We start from the raw sequence: 23,084 nt of genomic DNA on the forward strand, positions 1-23,084 counted from the left end.
TGACAGCAGCAGTGACTGACGACAGGACTTCCTGTGACCTCACTTTCAAAATAAAAATACTCTTTAGCGTCCATCAGAAGGTTGGAGTTCCCCCTGAATCTCCTTCACACTGTCATGAGCCCTTACACTTGATATTTACTGTGCTGTGTGCAGATAATGTTGGGTAAAAAGTTAATATTTAATAACTCACCCAAGCCTGGGAAGAGGCACAAGATACATTTATTGTCATTTTTCACAACACTAGAGTTTCAGAGGTAATTCATTCAGAGGTTCATCATTTTAATGTGAAATTAAAATATGTATTCACAGAGCGAGTCGTGCATATTTGCAAAATCGCTCCATGCAAATTAAAAAAGAGATGTTTGAGGATGGTGACATTTCTTTATATTAAATATTGAAGTCCATTAAAAGCACCAGAGCATCAGCTGTTCTCAGACACGTGACTGCAGTCTGATCTGCAGTATCGGATCTTTACAAAGAGAAGTTATGAACAAAACTTTTCTGGAGCTTCACAGTCAAAACAGCGTTGCAGCATTCTGCTAAACAGCTGAAGCAGCTGGAGACTTGATTTAAAACGGAAAAACAACCAAAAAAACACAAAATGGCTCCATGCAGCTCGTCTGCTGTGATATAACCCTCAAGAAGATCCCAACCTGATTTGAAAAGACTTATTTCAACCTTCTAAAGATGAAATCTTCACTGTAGCTGCTCAGCTAAAGGCCTGACGTGGTTGAGTGGGCCTGTCCCCTTATCCAGGCTGAGGATGTTGTGTGGTGTTTTATCTGTAAAGCCCTCTGAGACACATCTGGCTCGGGGCTGTGTGACCGACGTTGACTTGACTGTGACTTCAGCTGTTTGCTGAGACAAAAACAAGGTCGTCTCTTTCCCCGAGGCCCCGACAGACAGGTGGATCCAGACTCTGATGCTGGTACAAGGAGCTCCACAGCCCTCCGACCTCCAACTGTAGTAAATGGGAAACCAAAATTACTCTTGCCCTATTATTTTAACCATTTATAGTCAGTATTATACAAAATAATGTGACAGATATACCTTAGCAATGACCAGTGATAGAATGTAACTGGGTACATTTACTCAAGTACAGCACATAAGTACAATTTCGATTTAATTGTACTTGATTATTTCCATTTTCTGCTACTTTATACTTCCACTCTTCTACATTTTTGAGGCAACTATTTTACTTTTTCTTCTACTACATTTATTTGATAAATGTTGATTTCATCTCAACAATAGCACAGAGGCCCAACACTCACATTTCACTGTACCTCACTCTTAACTACTACTAATAGTGTTCGTTTCAATGCATTTAAACTCATACAAATAAATATATGATCACTATAAAGGTTAAACATTTAGATAATTACATTGCTGCTTGGATTTTAATCACGTTAACATGTTTATTTTGAAGGGTAATCCGCCTGACTTCCGGTTGCACTTGCTTCCTCGCGCTGTCTTGACCCAGCTGATCTCAATCAGGGCTTCCTCTGTTAAACCACGCCTGGAAACCTCCGTGCACTCTTCACAGAGGAGACACACAGTTTACTTACAATGTGTTTTAAAGGACGTCATGAGAATAAAACAAAGAAACTGTTTTAAAAGTGACAGAAAGAGCAGAGAGGAGACACAGGAGACACTGACTCACTAACTTCAAGTCCCTCACTGAGAGGACAGGACAATGATTTATGGTCTGATGCAGGAATCTAATCAGTCTGAGGTCCATGCACACACACACACACACACACACACACACACACACACAGATCTTGCTTTCTCTGCAGAGCTGCAGTAGCTGAACCACATAATCAATGTGTCAGGATGTGTGTGTTTATGTGGGAGAGAGGGAGGAGGACATTGGACAGACAGGACGTGGTGTCGAACTCTTCTGTCCCGGGTTCAGTGGGCGCCTTAACAACCCGTCACCCTGTTATATAAAGTTATTGTAAATCATGGTGCTACTTACAGGATGATGAATGAGTAGATTATAACTCAACCTTTAATTCCAGATATTGGCTGCAGCTGTAGAGGATCCTAATGTGTGGTGGACGACTGAGACAAGCAGAACAGATGAGTCATTTCCAAACTGGAGAAACTGCAGAGCTTAAATTGATTAACAGCATTAGACAGTGCAATAATCGCCTTTAACAGAGTTGTGTTAATGCTATTAAAGAGACACTTCAGCCCCAAATCAAAAACACGTTTTCCCTCCTAACTATGGAGCTATTCATCCATCTAGATCAGCGCTGCCCAAAGTGTTGCCTGAGGGCCGATGTTGGTCGGCCGTAAGGTTGAAATCCACCCATCATAAGCTTCTAGAGAAAAAATATACATATTTAAAGTCACAATATGTAAGAATTTGAGTTGGAAACAATCAAAAATTAAAGTGACTACGAGGAGCTTTCAGTTTGTGTTGATTCTAGCGCCCCCTTTGGAGAAAAGCAGCACGACACCACGTCTGCTGTCGTAAAGATCTTTGAGTGATGGAGAAACCGCAGGAGGGATCACGATGAGGTAATCTTTTTATATGTGATTTTATTTGTGATACATGTGATCGGACCAGAGCACAGTTAGTTAATAACAACTATATAACAACAGCAGTCTGTTCGCTGATGGTCTCGTTTGCTGTTACAGGTCGTTTATGATCATCAGAGGACTCAGAGACTGATTCATTAACTGGATGTCTTTTTTAGGTGAACGGTTCCTTTAACATTAACATCAGAATTTAACACTTTGACATTTGACCTTCTGATCCTAATTATAACGAACTTAAACCTCTTTTTATCTTTAAAAGCTGCCTCACAGACAGACAGACAGCAGCTTCCTCCCTGACACACAGCAGCCTTTATCAGTGAGGAGAGGCGGTTAAACCTCTCTGCTATCACATACTTAAACACACACACACACACACGCGCACACACACGCACACGCACACACTCACACACACACACACACACGCACACACACACACACACACACACACACTAGTCTTAATAACCACCCACACACGCAAACTCTCTCACACAGACCAACCGACCCCTGAAGGCATCTGCACAAACACACTGACACACACACACACACACACACACACACACACACACACACACAGACCACAGCTGGAGCACGGAGCAGAAACAGAGGCCTCAAAGTGAATTGCGCAACATTAAAGGAGCAGCACGTGTATTTCTGACTAAGCGGGGGCGTGTTAACGGACCGTCGGATCATCAGACTGATGATTTTTGGGTGTTTTGTATCTCAGCTTGTGGTCGGCGCCGCCTCAGCTCCTCAGCAGCCACAGCGACTGATAACACGTTCACGAGCAAAGATGCAAATACAGTTTTTCCCACCGGTCACTTGTTGTACTTTCTAGTAGTGCGATGCAACCCACGTACATTCACTGAAGCAGTACATGTTTTCACTTCACTTGAGTATTCCCATTTTATGCAACTTCATACACTGTAAAAATGATTACTGTAATTTTACAATTTATTACTAGCTAATAATCACAGTTCACAGTAGTATACTGTAATTATTTTACAGTATATTATAGATGATAATCACAGGAATATATTGTGTTTCTGCAGTAACCTGGATACAGTTGTACAGTGAAAATACAGTATTCTGATGTAAAATTACTGTATGATGCTGTGATAAGCATCTGCAGTTATTGTAGATATACAAATGTAGCGTAAATCTATAGTAATATGACAGTAATGTGCTGTGTTTTGATGTAAAACAAACCATATTGCTTGTTTGCATGTTAGCCTGTCAACTTGATAGCATGTTAGCACATGCAAGTGGACCTTGTTGGACCTCTTATAAGCCTGTTAGCCTGCTGTTAGCATGTTGTTAGCCATTTGGCATGTTAGCACGTGCTCAATTACTGTACGCTGCTGTTTATAGTATCGCCTTGTAATGTACCATTTTTTACTTTTTTACAGTTGCTTCATGTCGCTTAAATTCAAATTCACTTCAATATTTCTACAATATGGTATTTTTACAAGTACTGCAGTGCTGGAATGTAACTAAGTTCATCATTTCTCAGCTGTTTGAACTGTTCCCCTCCAATAACCTGCAGGTATATTGTGTATACATACATACATATGTGTACGCATACATACAGGTGTGCGTGTGTGTGTGTGTGTGTGTGTGTGTGTGTGTGTGTGTGTGTGTGTGTGTTGCCAATGAGAAAATTTAAAGGACGAACCCAGAAAATGTAGAAATGATTTGTCACACAGCCTGTTCACTTTCTATCAGGCTCAGTGGTTGAGCCAGAAGTTTCATCACCTCTCAACAATAAATACAGGTTGTTGTGTTGCTCCGGCTCGCTGCAGTATCACAGCGAGGGAAGGCGAGCAGCGTTATTGACTGTTTCATGAGCCTGAATGGTTCCCAGGGGGGCATTTTGCTTCTGATAAACACCAAACTGATGCTCCCGGTGCAGATTAGTGAGGCTCATTTTAAAGGAGTAATGATCCTCTGTTCACATAATGAAGGTTCTGAGGCAACGAAATGATCAGAACTCTGTAACATAACAGTCGATGATGAGAGCAGGATAATAACATGAGAAAGCCTCCTGGCAGGGCAATTAAAAGAGATGTGGAGAGACTCAGAGAAGCTGAAGGTACATATCAGGACGAGATTCAGCTCACTTATCTCCCCATTAAAGTCCACCTGCAGAGATTTAAATCACTCTGGAGGACGAGTTTACTGGAATTTACTGTACGGATCATAAATCACATTTATCCAGTTATAAAAACACAGTTCAACTGAGGACACAGAAGAGATGGAGGAAAACATTCTCAATTAAATGATTTGAGAAGAAGGAGATGTTTGCAGGCCACAAATACATCATCCCAGCAGTCGGATGATTATAGCTGAGTCAAACCTACAACACAATATTTCAGCTGGATGTGAGTGCCTCCCTTTCCAAAGTAGGAAAAACATCCTTTTCTGTTTGAACTAGTCAGGAGAACATAAACTGCTTTTATTTTGGCAAACCATTGTAGTTTGTGCTGTACTCGCTCAAAGTGCAGACAAAAAGTAGAAGATAAACACTGACAAACATTTAAGATTACAAAAAATATACGTTAAATCATAGAGTTTACTATTTCTCATTTCTGAACCACTTTAGAGGAAAAAACTTCTGTGTAGCTTTTCTTTGTTCATCTTATATTCTTAGGCCATAGTAGCCCACTTGTGTTTGAGGAGGTTTCAGTAAAAAGCACGACAGTCCAAAATCTACAAAAAAGTATACTGAGGTGTTTTTATGGACAGAGTATGAGCAGCTTCAACACCCAGCTGACCAGAAGAGATTTCTGACACAACAACAAGGCATGTAAAAAGCTTTAATGAGGCCTCAGAGTCTAAAAAGGTGTCATAACAATGACTCTGGCATCAGAAGGGTTTAAATATGAGTGGAGTGGCGTCCAACATCCACTCATTTGTTGCAGCACAAAGGCTGCAAAAGTCTTTAAATAGCTAGATTATAATTTGGCATGATCTTTCTTTTTTTAATCTTTTTTTGAGGGTCATATTTACTCACATTGTTGCAGTCTTTCCATCATGCACCATAAGGTTATCTGGGATTTTGTCCTGGTATGATAAAATCATAATAAACACTTTCAGTCTCGCTCTTTAGCATTTAGAATATCACTGACAAATATCATAACAAAGTGACATTTGTGGAATATTTCAATAAAAGGAACATTTTTAATTATTAAAGGAAAATCCCCTCTGTTTATGTTTTGCGATAGTCATCATCATGAACTCCCGTCCGTCGTCTGGCAGTGGCGGTGTTCATCTCGACTGAGACGAATCTCTTTGCTGGCCCGCGACGTCTCGCGAGAACTCCTGACGTCACGAGGTAATGGCTGGAGATCGCGGATATTAGAAGGTACTTTTCTGCTTTTATTTACTTTGCGGCGGATTAAAGTGGTGCATTTACACCAACTATTTATTATAACTGACGACGCGTTTGCTCGACTCGTCTTTGAAATCAGCGTTTCTAACAGTTTTGTGCCAACTTACGGCGACACCGCCGGTACAAACCGTCAAACCTTCGAAATAAGAGCACAATGTTTTCCGCGCTCTTTACCACTACAAAAACAGTTAGCTTTAGCTTCGCACTGTGTCCGCTCTGGTTACACACGGGAGGGTCATAATCGCTCCCGAGGTGGCTCGTACGGTGCACAGAGTATTCATAAATGTACGTGAAACAACAAACGACCACCAGGAGTCATTTGAACCCATCTACGACACCGCTGTTAGCATTAGCATGTCTGTAAGGCCTGCTCAGGAAGCAGGCGGGAGCTTTTATTTTCCAAAACTGTTTCTGCCTTTCACCTGTCAAGGCTGCTGAATCAGAGAAATAAATCTGTCCAGAAGTGTTTCTGCACATTGTAAATGGTTATGCACACTGTCATTATGCGCCATGGATTGTGTCAATAGTCTCATTCATGACTCTCTAATCTCCAACAGGGAAATCTACAATCAAAAGAGTTACAGGGGAGGTGAAGCAGACACACTACTGAGAGTAAGTTGGTAGTTTCCAGCAGAGTAATCCTTCTGTGCTTTGAGTCCTTTTTCTTGATAAATTCTAAATTTAATGTAAATATTGTGTTTGTGTTTTGTAGCTCTGGCTTTGGATTTTCACAAGGTGAGTGATTTAAACACACAATCCAGCTTTATTCAAATTACAGGCTGGTTATAGGTCCTTAAATGCACCACACCGTGTCAGTTACATCTAAGATGAGAAGTCACTCTACTACTGGAAAATAAGTTAGGGATACTGGGATTATAGGGATATGTGCATATGTACGTGTGCATAGATGTGCAATAAAAGTCAAGTAATATACTAAAATATCACATTATCCCTAACTAATGTTGAGTAGTGTTCATGTTTTATTATCGTCAGGTCTGATATATCGTCCTCCTCTGAACCATAGAGCTCTACTGTTGTCCAGAAACTATTAAAACACATCAATGAGCCACTCCTGCTACAAATATGAAGCACTATTACCTCCTGTCTGGTCAATATACTGACCAACTTCTTAAAGAAATTATTGAGCTTTTTGAACCTTTAAAGACCTAGAACAGTTTTTCGGGGCGCCTGACTCTCCTGTATTTATTTTATTTGTCCGGCCCGATTCCAGCAGCCAGCATCAAGTGTCACACTTCATTTGATTCAGAAGAACCTGAAGTTTCAGTCTGGCTCATTCAGAGTCTGAATTTTACTTTTGTTTTGTCTGAGAATGGCCAAATTTGCCAGAATTAAAAATAAAATTTAGAAAAACACAAAACAAATACGCCTGTCAAAGTTGTTTATTTTTTCAAACTCAGGAAGTTTAGTTGTTTTTTATTTATTTAAAAAGTTGTATTTGGATGTTTTAGACTTCCACAGGAATTGTTGTCTACATCTCATCACTCTTACAGCCATTCATTACAGATGTTTTTAGCCAGTTCTGGTCTTGTAAAGAATGAAACCATTACTACTAACTGAAGCAACAGTAATTTAAAATTGAATTAAATACATTATTTATTTGTCTCTATCAGTATGTCTATGGCCAATGTCAAACAACCACAGTGCTACAACATGTCTGTGCTTCATGAGGCTGATTGTTCTTGGAATGAAAATATTCTCAGTTGATTTTAGCGTCTCACAGCGCCTCCAAGAGGACATCTTATAACCAGAATAACAGTGGTGTTCATGATGTCTGTCTCTTCCAGCAGTGGAGATGGCTCATGTCACCAATCATGGGAAGCTGCTCCTGCAGCGCTTACATCAGCAGCGGGAGATGGACTTTCTGTGTGATATAACCATAATGGTGAGAGACGTAGAGTTCAGAGCCCACCGCAACATCCTGGCTGCGTTCAGCAAGTACTTCTCCTCCCAGGCTGAGAAGGGTCAAGACGTCACGACGTTGGACCCTGATAAGGTCAGCCGGTACGCTCTGGAGAAGCTCTTGGAGTTCATCTACACTGGACAGATGAACCTCAGCAGGTAAAACTGAATCCAATATAGGTTGTGATGATTTTTTTTTTTAAAAAGAGAAACAAGATCAAACTAAATTATTCTTAACAACCTTGATAAATAAAGTGTTTGTTTTCATGGTTTCAGTACCAGACAAGCAGCTGTGCGTCGAGCAGCTGTGTTCCTGGGAATTACTGAGGCAACAAAGTACCTTGAGGAAGCCATGACCCACTGGTTCGAGCCGGGCGAAACATCCCAGTCTGAGGCTGATAAAGAAGGCGGTCTCTCTCCTCCCAGTCCAGGATCTCCTGGCAGCCCCAGCTCACCTCTCCCACTGTCCATTGTGTCTGTGACAGGTGATTGGCATGAAGAGGGGAAGGGTGGCAAAGGGCAGGGTGACGAGGCCAAAGATGTAGATATGGAAGAGGGAGGCAGAAGCGATGATGAGTACACCCCCATTACTCTGAAGAGTGTTGGAAGAGGACAGGGGAGGAAGAGAGGCAGAAAGCCCAAGAGTTTCAGTGGCGAGCAGGCGGAACCGAGCAGCTCAGCCGACACCACCCCCAGAACCAGGGGGAGGGGGAGAGGCAGAGGGAGAGGCAGGGGGAGAGGGAGAGGTGGTGTGACAAGTGTAGACGTGATTGTGGAAGATTCAGACACCAGCGTGAAAGACTTCGGGGACACGTCTGCAGACTGGAGCCCTTCACAGGACGACGAGACTCCAGTCAAGAAATCCCGAATGAGCGGCGGAGAGGGACGGCGAGGGCGAGGCCGCGGGAGGGGGAGAGGCCGGGGGCGAGGCAGGGTGAGGGTCGAGGAGGCAGCAGAGGAGAGCGACATAGAAGGGGCAGAGGATGACGAGGGTGACGGTGAGATTGGGGAGTTATCGGATGTCTCAGGAATGGACGAGCTGACGCTGTCGTGCACCGAGTGCAACAAACTGTTTAAAGATGCGAGCAGCTTGCACAGACACGAGAAAATCCACAAGGGGCTGAAGCCGTTCGTCTGCATCTTCTGCTCTAAAAGCTTCAGACAGGCTACCCAGCTGAAGACTCACCTGCGCATACACACAGGTGAGCTGAGTTATGAGTCAACCTTTAATCTGTCAGTTCATTTTCTTGATTCAACGATTGCTCATTTAGCCTTTTAAGTTGTGAAATAGTGGTCATCGAAGTTCTCAGAGCCTGAGGTGAAGTCTTCAAATGTACATTTTAAAAGAAAGGAAAAGGAAAAATACTCTTTCCTGTCTGTTGCAGGCGAGAAGCCGTTCACTTGCACCGACTGCGACAAGTGTTTCGCTCAGAAGTGTCAGCTGGTCGCTCACCGCCGGATGCACCACGGAGAGGAGAAGCCTTACACCTGTGAGCGCTGCGGCTTCAAGTTCGCTACCTCGTCCAACTATAAAATACACATCAGGTCATTTTTTTTTGTTTTTAGCATTTGCTTTCATGTTGTATCATTGTGTACAGAACGATGTTTATTGTATAGACACACCACTGACTTATTTTCATGCGTATGTGTTTATTACAGGCTGCACAGCGGGGAGAAACCGTACGTCTGTGACATCTGTGGTCAGGCTTTCGCTCAGTCCAGCACGCTGACCTATCACAAGCGACGACACACCGGAGAGAAACCGTACCAGTGCGATCTATGCGGCATGTCGTTCTCTGTCTCTTCTTCTCTCATCGCTCACGCACGAAAACACACAGGTAATAATGTTTTCACATGTTTACTAAGACGGCAGGAATTGAACTGGTTTTGAGACGAAACCTGTCGTCTCTGTTCTGTCACACTCATGAATATGTTTCTGTCTACATGTGTATTAATGTGTTTGTGTTCCAGGTGAGACGCCGTACAAATGCTCGCAGCCGCAGTGTAACTCAAGTTTTGTGACGTCTTCCGAACTGAAGAAACACATGAGACGACTTCACCCAGGTGAGTTTTTCTCATCACACGTCAGACTTTTGACTTTGTGAAGAGGAGGTTTGATTAATTCATTTTCTGTTTTCGTGACCAGCTTGTTACCGGTACAGTTATATTGAGGCTGTAACTGTGTGTGTGTGTTTGTGTGTGTAGATGGGAACAGTGGTGTGCAGTGTCTGCTGTGTGGAAACCGGTTCGCCAGTGTGAAGAACATGATCAAACACCAGGAGAAGGCTCACGCTGACGAAGTGCGGCAACACAAGGAGAGAGCCAGAGCAGGTGAGCAGTGTGTCACAGTTTCTTCTTCTTCTTCTTTTTTTATTATTTTATCTTTGGAAAAAGAAGAGAGCAAATACAGAGAAACAAAAACAAACAAACAAAAACAAGTAGTAGTTGAAGCATTCTCATCACATCCTGATGTTTGTGTTTGTGAGCAGTAGTCCTCCTGGCGTCCAGTCATCCCGTGGCCTTTGTCCAGAGCAAACTCTCGCAGGAAAACAAAGGAATGGCTTCCATCCCGGAAGGAGAGCCACCCAACCCCGAACCCGCCACCCCCAACCCCAAAGCCACAGCACCATCTGCAGCCGCCACCACTGACGCTGATGCTGACACTGATGCTGACGCTGCCACCACCCAAACCATGATCCAGGACTTCAAGGGGGAGCCCGCTCACTCCACCATCAACACCACCGACCAGGTGACCTTCGAGCCCGACCAGGAGCAGACCATCAACTCAGACACCCTCCACGCTCTGGTGGAGCAGCTACGACCGCCGCCCTCCCCCGCCCAGAGCCTGGAGCAGATCGTCATCATCAGGACGGTGGACAACGCCGAAGCCAACCCTCCTCAGCAGTGAGGCCCGAGCCACGACGGTGTCTCTCTGGTGGAACATTTTCACTTTTTAACAAACAGTCAGTCAGTCAGCGCTCACATTCAGGCTTCTGTCGCCAGAAAATAGACTTTAATGGATCTTTAGTCATCTGTGAAATAAAGATAAATCTGTTAGATTACAATCTGGCTTAATTTAATAGTCCACTGGTTATATGAGTAATAACAACATTGTACTAAGCAAGTTGATAGCTGAGCTCAGGGAGCAGAGTCACATGATCAGAAAAGTTGTAAAAAAGCAAATTTATTTTGAAGAGAAAATGAAGGTGTAAAGTAAAATGATCAGCTTAATTGTCCACCATAAACCTCAGTGATCGACTACCTGATTCAGGCTGGTGTGTGCACACAGTTTACCAACATTTCATGTGTGCTTGCGCTCAGTCTGACCTCCAAATAAAGTGCTTTAGATAATCTAGATAATCTGTTGGTGGGTTTACAACCAACAATGTGATTGTCAAGTTTATCTAAAGTGATATTTGTATTACGTCGACTTACAATGTTGTTGTATCTGGTAGAATCAGTCATCGAATTTTGCATTGGTGCCTATTGAAGTCTATGGGAGATGTGTTCAATGAATGGACTAACGACTGACTACAGTAGAGATCGCACCAATGCAAGATTTGACAACATAATGTCCCTTCTGTCTTTGATAGGTTCCTTGTTTCCTGTTCTCTCAGTCATGGTTGCCTGCAGTTGACACAAACAACTCACAAACAACTAATTTAAACAGAGAACAGGATGTAAAGTGAGATGGTGGAACCAGAAATATCAGAGCCTGAACACATTAACCCCTTTTTACTGCAGTCATCCTAAATGTACCTCCTACACCATAGTGTTAAAGTTGCCGAGGCGAAGTGTCCTCAGTGCCGCACAGTGCCAGTAGGAGGCTGTTTAAAACAACCTGTGCTAAAATGTGGAAATGTTCCCCAAAGTCTGAACTTCTGTCTCCATTTAGAGCCGTTTGTCCTGCGAGCGTCAGCTAAATGATAGAAGTTGTGTAACATCACTGACGCCAGATAGAAACCTACTCTCTGCTCCGTTTCCATCCACTTCCTAACCGCCAACTTAACTTCCACTACCATATAAGAATAACTATTTTTTCAGAGATGTGAAGAAAAGTTTATCCGATCAAAAAATCTACAGTGAAGCAGCCAGTCCAAGTCTCGCTTTAATAGTTGATGTAGTCAGTAGGAGCCTTGTTAACTTCATGAGATATATTATTTAATACAAATGTTTCACCCTTGAGTGTTTGACATGTGATGGTGGCTTCATTAATGTAAACATAGCCCTGTTAATGCAACCCGAGGTTTTTGTTTCAGTGTAATAAAGTTCAATTGTTTTTTAAAGCAGCTGTTTTAGGTCTTAGCAGAAGTGTTTGTGCTTCAGGCTTGCATTATATACAGTATGTATCTCAACCTGAAAGAAGCTGGTTTTTTTTGTGTGAATGTGTGTCACGCTTTATTTTATTTTCTCTTTTTAATTTTGGATAAAACGTCTGGATTTTCTTGTACAGAAATGTGAATTCCATATACAAGTTCCCCGCTGTGTAAAAACTGTACAACAGGAAAATAAAATTAAAGACAAAAAGGGACAATCAGATTGTTTGTCTCAGTGACTGCTGCAGATGTGTTGAGAAATAAAGTATTATTGCTTATAATTGCATACGATTTTCACATTTTGTCCAAAGCTGTGTCGGTTTTTCTTTCAGTGCCTCATATATTCATATTTATGGCCAAAATATTAAACACTGAATATAAAAGACAACATTACAACAAAAAGCTACTGTACATTTGAATTGAATAGGCTTAAAAAATAAATGTTTTAAAACATAATATAGTTTATATATTAATATATAATTAAGTATATATATGAGTGGTTTACATTAGTAAATTTTGTGTTTCGAGACCATAATAACAATTCTGTGGCTCTTCATGTGTGAGAGAGAGATTCCTGAAAGAAAAAGCAGCAAATGTATGTCTGTGAATTAAAATAATATCCATAATAACTCAAAATATTTCAGTAAAGTCAGAAGAGGTGCTTTTGTTCTGGAAACTTGCACCAACTTCCTGTTTTGACTTCTACTGTCCTTCGCGCGACGCCATCCTGCCCTGTTGCCATAGCAACTGAACTCTTCCGCCGGTACAACGATGGCTAACGAAAACATTTCAACTTTCAGCGAGTTTTTCGCTGCTGTCTGCGCAGAACACGAGATTAAAATAAACCCGCACATTGTAGACGTGTTAAAGAAGACGACAGTAACAAAGTAAGTGGCTGAAAACAAACTCGAACGACTAAAAGTTGGAATTTAAGCCAGTAACGAACTTTAAGATTAAGCTAGCTCTCAAAGCTAATGATGCCTTCAGGTGCCGCTGACTCAGGTTGATATTATTTAGAAGATGGCGGCAGGTTAAAGTTATTTTATTAGCTAAATTATTAAGTCGATATTAAAAGTTTAATGTTGAATATTTCTAAACTGGGGTGGTGAACCCTCCCACTACATTCATTTAGTAACTTTAGTTACTTTGCAGATTACATGCTGCATCAGAGCCAAGTTTAGTTTATTCAATTTATCAACAATCAGATTAAAAAATAAATAAATAAAAGTGCTATTCATATGGATGACTTTCACTTTTAAGTAATATTTTAACACAATATCTTTAATTTTACTTAGTATGATTTTTGGATATTTATATTATATTTATATAACACTGGTCTTCTTTTAGAAGCTCATTGTGTATCAGTGATGAATTGTAATTAAGTACATCTACTCAAGTACTGTACTTAAGTACAATTTTGATGTACTTGAGTATTTCCATTTTTTGCTACTTTTGGGGGCAAATATTGTACCTATTACTCCACTACATTTATCTGATAACTTTAGTTACTAGTTACTTTGCCGATTACACGCTGCATCAGAGCCAAAGTAGAACATTTTTAAATTAACCTACACTGATTCTGATCATCAGGAAAATGCTGACTATCAGAGCCAATAATAGTTCGATCCATAGTATACAGTATATAGAGTAATATATATATATAATATACAGTATATGTAATGTTTACTTTTACTTGTACTTTTGATATATAATAAAAAAAAATAGCTGAACACACAGCGGCTGTGTCTGACTTCAAATTTAATCCGGTGCACCTGAAGGCAGCACGGCTGATCATGAAATAGTTCATTTTTGTTGTTTGTGTTGTTGTTGTTGTTGTGTGTTTGGCAGGAATGTCACCTTAAAACTGGCAGGAAACAACCGACTGAGACGTGTACAGCGACTTGATGACGAAGACGTTCTCGCTCTCTCAAAATGTCTGAGAAACAACTGGTGTGTGACAGGTGAGCTGCAGGTTTAGGTGAGCACCTTAACTTGGACGTTCTTGACCATTTCACACCGTTTGTTGTGTCAGCAGGTCTTGATGTCAGGTACAATGACATAACAGATGAAGGGGCTGGACACCTGGCTGACCTCTTACAGGTAAGCAGGTAATGGTGTCTAAATGTGTCAGATTTAGTTAAATAAAAATAGGTCTGTATTTATTTCTTCTTTGTTATATTTCATCACCTTTGTTCCAGTTGTGGTTTATGTTTATCGGTCTGTTTTCATTGAGCAGGAGGACAGCTCAGCTTTGCTCTCTCTGGACCTGATGTTCAACAACATCCAGACAAATGGAGCTGAAGTTCTCGCCAAGAGCCTGCAGGTTCATCTTCCCCTCCTCCTCGCTCTCTCTCTCTCTCTCTCTCTCTCTCTCTCTCTCACACACACACACACACACACAGACAAACAAAGGAAAGGAAAAGGAAATCCTTTCAGCTTGCCTTGAAGGTTTTTTCAACAAACTCCCAGAAAAGAACAAAACCAGTTATGTGTTACTCTTTCTCTCAATACTTTCTGACTTCCTGTCTGTGGCTCTCAGTCTCAAGCCCGTTGGTTCCTGCTGAAGATGTAAATCTTTAAAAAGAAAAAAAACAAAACCGGTTCAGTAATTACTTAAAGCAGCTGCTCGCTGTAGATTTGAGCAAACAGGAAGAGATAGTGCATTAGACTATTTTCAGCAGCGGATGAATCCACATTTGGTGCTCGAGTGAGTATTTGTGGTGCAGGACTGTGAACATTGGATTGAGTCAAAATCATTGACTGTATAAAAACATGGACGGCATGACAGGTCCTCAAAAGTGAAGCCAAAACATCTCAATCGCCTCCTGGTGGCCGGCTGCAGTACATGTCATAAACCACGTCCCCTGCGTCTTCGCAGATGGGACGTCTGCTCATATCACAGTAATCAAGGAACGATTTTAAAGATTGACCCAAAGTAATGATTTCCCCATCTCTCTCTCTCTTCAGTGTAACAGCACCTTGCTCTCTCTCGGACTGTCAGGTAATAAGATTGAGAACAGAGGAGCCATGCACCTGGCCAGCATGCTGCAGGTGAACAACACCTTGAAGGAGCTGGAGCTGGCTGACTGCGACCTGGTAGACACACACAGAGTGCTGTTAAGCACGCTGGTCGGAGAAATTATTTTTTAGTTTTTAAAGAATCAGTGTGACTAAAGCTGAAAGAGTAACAAAAAATATCCACAAAAAATAAAGTAATTCCTGTGATTTTATGTTCATATTGTTGGGGTCAGCGTGGTTGTTAGCCGTCCTGGTTTCCCAGCAGGATTTCTAACCTGCAGTCAGACAGAAGCCAGCCTCTCTGACCCTGCCTCTGTCCCTGCAGGCCACTCAGAGTGTGATAGCATTCGCCATCATGTTGAAGAGCAACAGCACTCTTCGCTCTGTCGATATCAGCCGGCCGCTGCTCTTCAGCCACCAGGTACAGACACACAGAGCATCACAGTGGTGTATTATATAAATCTGGTGTGGACGGACATATGACTCTGACCTGGAGCTCTCTCTGTCTGTCTTCAGGAGGAGTGGGCGGTGCACTTCTCTGAGATGCTGGTGGTGAACAGCAGCCTGGTGGAGCTCCACCTGGGGAAGATGGGGATGACCGACACCGGGATGGAGAGGCTGACTGAAGGCCTGCGGCTCAACCACAGCCTGCGCTACCTGGACCTGCGCTGGTAGAACAAAACATCCTCTACGTCACAGTGACTCATCCACCTCTTCCTGTCTACTGTCCCTCCTCTTGATCTGGTCTTTGTTGTCCTGCAGTAACCGTGTGACTCGTGACGGCGTGCATCATCTCTCCAAGGTGCTGAAGCAGAACCCGACCCTGGAGGTCATAGATCTGTCGTCCAATCGGATTGAAGATGAAGGTGCTGTGTACCTGAGCGAGGCTGTGGCCTGGCCAGGCTGCGTCCTGAGAGAGTGAGTCCTGCACACTCAGACAAAAACTTCAACTTTAGATATCCAAGTTAAAGGGATATTCCACCGGCTGGCTAGAGGAACATTTTCTCAGATGTGCTCTTGCTTTTAAGAACTGTTGTATTTTGGGCCGCCATGGTGGCTCCCAACCTTTTGGGCTTGGACCTCCTTAAATGAGGGACTGACTATTGTAGACCCCCATAAGTCTGGTTCCTTCTCAGATTTGTCTCATTTGAAGGAATTTTAAGGGTCAGAACAGAATAATCAATTTTTTTACCTGTTTTAATGGTTTTTAAAGATTTGAAGAGGTGAAAGTATCCAAATTAGTTGTTTTTGCTTATTTTCGTGTCATTTCACTCCGTTTTTTTATAAACTTTTTCAACAAACATATTATCAGACTCTGGATCAGCTGGAAGTATTAACATAAGACACACTGTCTGTCTGTCTGTCTGTCTGTCTTCAGGCTGTCTGTCAACAGTAACAACATCAGGACGGAGGGTCTGCTGTCTCTGGCTCAGGCCATGAAAGTTAACACAACTCTGAGCCACATCTACATTTGGGGAAACCACCTGGAAGAGCCTGTCCGTCAGGTGACACACACAGAAGTATTCAACATATTCTTGCGGATAAACTGTCTATGTCGTATTTTATGGGTATGATTTTAACTCCCTCCTGCTCCCCCGTCAGGCCTTCAGAGAGCTGATCAGCAGCGGCCGCCTGCCTCCAGAGCAGACAGACGTCAGCGCCTACGAGGTGGACGGTCAGGTGTTTCTCGCTGAGGTCTTCCACAGTTTGAGGAGACACTATTACAGGACAAACAGCGACGGGACAGACACATCCACCACCTCCAACACTGCAGCAGAACTGTTAACATCCCACGCTGCCAGCCCCGACTCCACCTCTCCGCCACAGATTGAGGGTCAGCAACTTGTTCCCATGCAGCCCTGCTAGACTCTCATTGACCTCCTCACACCCACCAGCATCCCCACAGACTGAGACTCAAACATAGACTGATTACAAAATACACACACGTCAAAAGAAGAAAATAAAACACTTCAAATAAGCTAAAAGAAAGAAGTCATGAAACTGATGAAAAAAGCCTTCTGTGAGATTTCTTTTAATTAAAGGTGCATCCAAAACGTACATTCTCTCTTATTCACAATATGTTTAGTGCGTAGATTAAAAAGTGCATCATGTAATCCATCTGTGTTCATCACATATTATATAAAACTGGGCGATTAACTCAATATCACGGTTACCAACCTTCAGACCAGAGGTTTCACAGCTTTCATCAAATTGTACAAGTTTAATTTGTTGTTTTAATTTTTTAAATTTACTCTTGATCTGAATTTCCACTTTGTTTGGAAATTCTCAAATGGACAAAAGTTTTGTCCAGTTTATCAAAAGTAAACTACACGTGACAGTTACAAAGTGCCTTCATGTGTCTGTTTAGTGTTTTTAATTAAGTGTCCTTCATTAGTGACATGTGATATCAGATGAGCAGCATCTTCAGGGTCTTGAGCCGCTACTCCTCAGGACGACTCTCCTCTGGGCTCTCCTGATTGGTCGCCACTGCTGTGTCCTTATTTGGTGGATCCCACTCCAGCAGGACGCTCCTCTTCCTCAGGCTGTGGCTCAGCTTCTGTCTGTCCTGAGAGCCGATGGTCCACCGCTGCACCGCCAGGCGAGTCAGCGCAGGAAGTCGAGGCAGAGCACAGAGCAGCGCCGGCACCCAGGCCGAGCAGGAAGCAGAGGTCAAAGGTCGGAGGCTGATGTCAACGTCCTCCAGCGAGCCCAGGCCTCCTGCAGCGAACAGGGTGGACCAGCCTTCGTCACCTACGGAGCCGTTGTAGGACAGATCCAACACCCGCAGAGAGGACAGACATCCACGTCTGCACACAGCAGCTGCACAGGACAAAGATGGAGGACCGATCAGTGATTATCAGAACAGCTCAATGGAATCTAGCCATCATTGATTTTACTATTTATAACAAATATATTTTTGTGTAGGTGTGTGTGTATATATGTGTGTGTGTTCGTGTGTGTGTGTGTGTGTTACCCAGGTGACGCAGGTCGTCTGTGGTGAGTTCACAGCTGCTGAGGCGGAGCTCCAGGATGACTGACGGCTGCAGAGCGTCCAGGAGCAGCGCTAAACGACCACCAACCACCTTACACCAGGAAACATCCACACTGCGCAGGTACGGCACGGCCAGGGCTGACACACACACACACACACACACACACACACACACACACTCTCACATATAAGTAAAAGTGAATGATACATATATGTAAAATAAAAGTAGTATCAGTAGTAGTAGCAGCAGTACTGTGCGTACCCAGAGCAGTAAACGACTCTGCGTTCAGGCTGCAGCTGTTGAGCGGCAGGCGTCTCATCCGTGTCAGGGGGAGGGCGGAGACCAGCGAGTGGACCACGCCCCCTGCCTCCTTATTGGACGACACGTCAAGCTCCGTCAGCGCCGTCAGAGAGGGAAGCACCTGGACTGGAGGAAACGAGTCACATGACCTGATCGTCACAGCTCACCGTCATTCACATCACTTCAGTGGGTGTCACACACACACACAAACACACACACACACACACACACACACACACACACTCACTCAGGGCTTCCAAGTCGGTGTGTGTCAGACAGCAGAGGTGAAGGTCGAGGCTCTCCAGGTGTGTGAGGTGAGCCAGGTGGAGAGAGAGGCGGTCCAGTCCTCCAGACAGACTTTTGTTACAGGACAGGTCCAACTCTCGCACTGAGGGGAGGCAGCGGAGCGAACCACCTGCAGCACAGGGAGGTGGAGGCAACAGATGGAATAAAACCAAGCTGTCTGTCACATCACGTTTACTGACAGGAAGCTGAAGATTTCCTACTGAGAGCTTCGAGGCTGTCCGTCGTCAGACCGCAGGCCTGTAACCGCAGCGTGGTGAGGGAGGCAGCGTGACAGAGAGAGGAGGTCAGCTCCCTGAAGCCGCCGCCGCCGCCGCCGCCGCCGCCGTCCACTTCCTGTGTGAGCTGAGGATTACAGGAGACGTCCAACACACAGAGTCTGTGGAGCGCAGACACCATTCCTCCTGAAAGGGACGATGCATGAATGTAACATGTGTTCTCCACTGGCATCATGGGAAATGTAGGAAATGAGTAAACAGAAGAAGATCAAGGATTATGAAAGTACTAATACGTTAAAGTCAGTACCCAGTACAGTCGCATCGGCCGCAGTGAGCTGGCAGGCCACCAGGCGGAGCTCCCTCAGTGACGGGGGAGGTTTACCCAGCAGGCCTTGCAGGGCGCCGCCCCCGACGCTGCTGTTCCAGGATAAATCTAGGATCTCCAAGAGAGGCAGGCAGCCGAGAGCTTCACCTGCACAAACACCCCCCATCGGTAAACGGCTCCGGATCAGAGCAGAATCTGAACTGATACATTTAACAGTGACCCACCCAGTGCAGTGATGTCATCAGCGTTCAGCCTACAGCCGCAGATCTTCAGCGCTCTGACCCCGTCCACATGCTGGAGGTGAGAGGTCAGCGCTTTCAGACATCCGCCAATCAGCTCGTTCCAGGAGACGTCCAACTCCTCCAGCTGAGGGAGAAACTGGAGCAGCGTGGCTGAGAGGAAGAAGAAGAGGAAGAGAAGAGGAAGAGGATGGTATCTGTAACTATAAAGCCCAAACTGGAAGATCCAAATTTAAAGCAAAACCTTCATTATATCTATATTTTAAAACAAGTCTCCATCTACTTCATTTGTTTAGGAGAAGTTTTAGCACAGTTTTGCTGTGAAGCTCCAGAAATGTGTTGTGGCCCACGAGACTTCCCCTGACTTTCCATCAGCATCGGGGAAGGAGATGACTGACTTTTCATTTTTGGGTGAACTGCTCCTTTAAAGTTAAAAACACTACCGAGCTCCAGCAGGTCTGTAGCAGTGAGATCACAGTGGGCCAGACGGAGGCTCCTGCTGTCGACTTTCTTCCCGAGTCTCTGCAGGAAAACTCGCACTCGACCCCAGCCGACGTCCCGCTCGCTCTCTGCTGCCTCAGCAACAACTGAAACACAAACACGCGTCACACACATCCGACCTCACGAGGCTGTTTCCTTCACCTTTTACCTCTGTTGTTAACTCAAACGTCTTCCTCTTCTTACATTGTTCTGTGCACGTCTTCATAAACACTGCAGCTGTTAAAGTATAGATTCATGTTTATAATCTTAAAACTACACTAGCATGCTATAAGAAAGAGATCCCTATCTATGGTTTTATCACACTTTATTATGTGTTTCACCTGTTGTAGGCTACGTGCCCATCAACATCAGGTGAAGGGCCAATGAAACTAACTCAGGTGCATTACATTTGTTTCTAATGTTGGATAACGTACACTGTCCCTTCTCAGAAATAAAGAATTAAAGAATTAAAATGCTCCATAAATCAGGCTATGAGGAGGAAAACATTAGAGTCTCTCGCTGCTGTGAAACACCACCTGAGCTCTGTCCTCTGTCCTCCCGGGCCTCCGTCTCTCCGTCCTCGGGGATCCCCGTCCGGTCCGAGCTCCAGGACAGGAGGCGTCCCAGCGGCTTCCTGTCTGAGGCCGTGCGCTTCCTGCGGATCTGGTTCATGATGACGTCGAGAGGGGAGCGCCTCTGACTGCCGCCGTCCCGCCCCCGCTGACCCTCTGACCAATGAGAGGCAGGAAACAGTTTAGAGGACTGACAACACTATCAACCAAAATACTCCGTAAAACGTCCTTAACTTCTCCTTTAAGTTAAGATAAACTGATTATAAATGCTTTAAGTGAGGGTTTTTGAAGGTATTCATTCCTGTTGTGATTGCTGAATTGTCCAACAAATGACCGACTGACAATCAGAGGGAGTCTGATTTTTCCTGAGAGACAGAGACGAGTTTGAGATGAACATTATTTTACTAACATGTAAGACTTCTCTTAAATCTGTCGGACTAGTTTAAAAAAGTAAGAGGCATAGAAATGAAAAAAAAAGTATGGGAAAAGCCATAAGGGGGGCGTTAGGGGGCGCTACTGAGCTGTCTGAGCTACGGGCCAAATTTGGTGAGTCTGCGAACATCCTAAAGTCCAGAAAAATGCATCGGAAAAATGAATATCACCAATTGATCACATGACCTGGGAGCTATTGAGCTAAAATGCTAATATTTACATAACAAAATTAATAAAAAATAATAAAAATTAATAAAAAATATGAACAGATGTAAAATGTAAAAACAAGAGGTGTATCTCATGCAGCCAGTGTAGTTACATGATCCCAACATGATTTTGAGTCAATTGATCACATGACCTGGGAGCTATTGAGCTAACATGCTAATATTTACATAAAAAAATTAATAAAAAAATAATAAAAAATATTTAGAGATGTAAAATGTAAAAACAAGAGGTGTATCTCATGCAGCCAGTGTAGTTACATGATCCCAACATGATTTTGAGTCAATTGATCACATGACCTGGAAGCTATTGAGCTAAAATGCTAATATTTACATATAAAAATTAATAAAATTTATAAAAATTTAAGCTGCAGGCAGCGATGAACTGGCCCTTGCAGTCCACGCGCGTCGGGGCGTGCTGCTGTCGGGGTTTGTTCATGCAACAACTTCCGTTGAGGAATGAAAAGTGAAGGCAGTCGAGCTGTTCTTTCGTCATTTAACAATAAAAGCGCCCCCTATTGGCCGATTTGCACCAAATTCTTCACAAACCGTCATCGGGCCATGGAACAGAATTTAAAAATGTTAAGTGTTAATGGGACTGTATTTCATCAAGATATGCAAGACCGTCTGTTTGACCACAACGTGCAGGAAATTGTTGTTTTATTTTTGGGGCATTCTTTGGACTATCTCAATTCTTTTAATAGGTTTTTGTCAGGAGGCTCCACAGATGCTGTGTGCAAAGTTTGGTGCAAATCGGTTAAATTGCCCGGGAGGAGTTCGAAAAAGTTTTGCGACATTTGGCGAATTTGCGAAAAAAAAACGGTAGGCGGAAATGGGCGTGGCCTATATCAGGAGATTCAGCACAATTCACTGAACGCGTGGATATGAGGTTTGAATGTGCGACAAAGTATATGGGAGTTATAAGCCAAAACACACTTTCCTTGATTATAGCGCCCCCTGGTGGTGGACATTCACGACAAACATAGATTATAATTATATTTTTTCGCCAGATGAGACGTCTTTGCAAAGTTTCATGAGTTTTGGGGCATGTTCAGGGCTCCAAAAAGCTCCTAATGCGCAGATGAATAATAATAATAAACAATCCGAACGCTGTTAGTGCTCGGGCCCTGATGATCAGTCCTGATTCAGACTGTAAACTGTGTTTGCTGGAGTAAATCTCTGCAGGACACTTTCATCTTTTATTCAGCCTCACAGTCTTCTTACCTGCAGCCTCCATGTTGGAAGAGTTGAGCTCCAAAAGCAAAAGAAAATGAGAGTAAATAATAAAAAGTTTCTATCAGGCAGTCTACGCGGTGATGCGTTCACGGTCCGTGTTGTTTGCGGAACTTGAAGACATAAAACAAAAAAGATCACATGACCGGATCACCTGCACGAGCAAAGTCAGGAATAACTACACCTGTCTGCGGCTGCGATCATCTGAACTTCGTCTTTACTTTGAGTTCTTCTTCTTCTTCTTCTTCTTCTTCTTCTTCACCTACATGACGTCCTGTCTCGTGCCTGTCAGGTGGATCATCCCGGAAGTGCGACAACAACACCTGAAGTAAATGTACACACCTGTGCTCAGATGTTTTACTTCTGATGGAATTATTATTATTAACGCATTAATGTGTTTATCACATTAATGTTGCAGCTGGTAACGATGGATTATTACTGTTAACTCATATGTATTTTATTATCTCCACCCAGGAGCAGGTCATGTTTTCACCCATGTCCGTCTGTGTATTTGTTGGTTTGTCAGCAGGATTACACAAAAGCTGAGAATATTTTATATCTTATATCTGAGAATAATAG

At 43.3% G+C, this 23,084-nt stretch overlaps 3 protein-coding genes across 9 annotated transcripts; 2 read left to right on the plus strand and 1 right to left on the minus strand.

Moving 5' to 3' along the window:
• The first annotated feature begins 5,844 nt into the window (after window positions 1-5,844).
• Window positions 5,845-12,468, plus strand: mynn (myoneurin). 4 transcript variants are annotated; one of them, XM_084340649.1, is made up of 10 exons: window positions 5,845-5,908; window positions 6,493-6,547; window positions 6,648-6,670; window positions 7,741-8,014; window positions 8,132-9,057; window positions 9,241-9,400; window positions 9,515-9,693; window positions 9,827-9,919; window positions 10,061-10,186; window positions 10,345-12,468. In XM_084340649.1, exons 4-10 carry the CDS (start codon window positions 7,749-7,751, stop codon window positions 10,761-10,763), a joined length of 2,169 nt encoding a protein of 722 aa, XP_084196775.1. In that variant the 5' UTR covers window positions 5,845-5,908; window positions 6,493-6,547; window positions 6,648-6,670; window positions 7,741-7,748; the 3' UTR covers window positions 10,764-12,468. The 4 variants fall into 4 exon arrangements, with proteins under 4 accessions (XP_084196775.1, XP_084196777.1, XP_084196776.1 ...); XM_084340651.1 differs by having other exon boundaries at window positions 7,744-8,014; XM_084340650.1 differs by lacking the exon at window positions 5,845-5,908 and adding an exon at window positions 5,942-6,220.
• A 427-nt stretch (window positions 12,469-12,895) lies between these two features.
• Window positions 12,896-17,247, plus strand: lrrc34 (leucine rich repeat containing 34). Of its 4 annotated transcripts, none has more exons than XM_084340189.1 (10): window positions 12,896-13,058; window positions 14,020-14,132; window positions 14,204-14,271; window positions 14,408-14,494; window positions 15,139-15,267; window positions 15,515-15,610; window positions 15,706-15,860; window positions 15,952-16,107; window positions 16,568-16,709; window positions 16,792-17,247. In XM_084340189.1, the coding sequence occupies exons 1-10, from the start codon at window positions 12,943-12,945 to the stop codon at window positions 17,053-17,055; spliced, it is 1,326 nt and encodes a 441-aa protein (XP_084196315.1). In that variant the 5' UTR covers window positions 12,896-12,942; the 3' UTR covers window positions 17,056-17,247. The 4 variants fall into 4 exon arrangements, with proteins under 4 accessions (XP_084196315.1, XP_084196317.1, XP_084196316.1 ...); XM_084340191.1 differs by having other exon boundaries at window positions 16,568-16,694; XM_084340190.1 differs by having other exon boundaries at window positions 14,207-14,271.
• Window positions 17,201-22,915, minus strand: lrrc31 (leucine rich repeat containing 31). The gene is made up of 10 exons (XM_084340188.1): window positions 22,497-22,915; window positions 20,584-20,775; window positions 20,011-20,154; window positions 19,553-19,720; window positions 19,311-19,475; window positions 18,989-19,189; window positions 18,730-18,897; window positions 18,444-18,608; window positions 18,164-18,319; window positions 17,201-18,009 (listed from the first exon to the last, which is right to left on the minus strand). The coding sequence occupies exons 1-10, from the start codon at window positions 22,507-22,509 to the stop codon at window positions 17,630-17,632; spliced, it is 1,752 nt and encodes a 583-aa protein (XP_084196314.1). The 5' UTR covers window positions 22,510-22,915; the 3' UTR covers window positions 17,201-17,629.
• Window positions 22,916-23,084: the final 169 nt, after the last annotated feature.

The sequence above is a fragment of the Pagrus pagrus genome (assembly GCF_965226575.1).
Source record: "Pagrus pagrus genome assembly, chromosome: 20".
NCBI classification, from domain to species: domain Eukaryota; kingdom Metazoa; phylum Chordata; class Actinopteri; order Spariformes; family Sparidae; genus Pagrus; species Pagrus pagrus.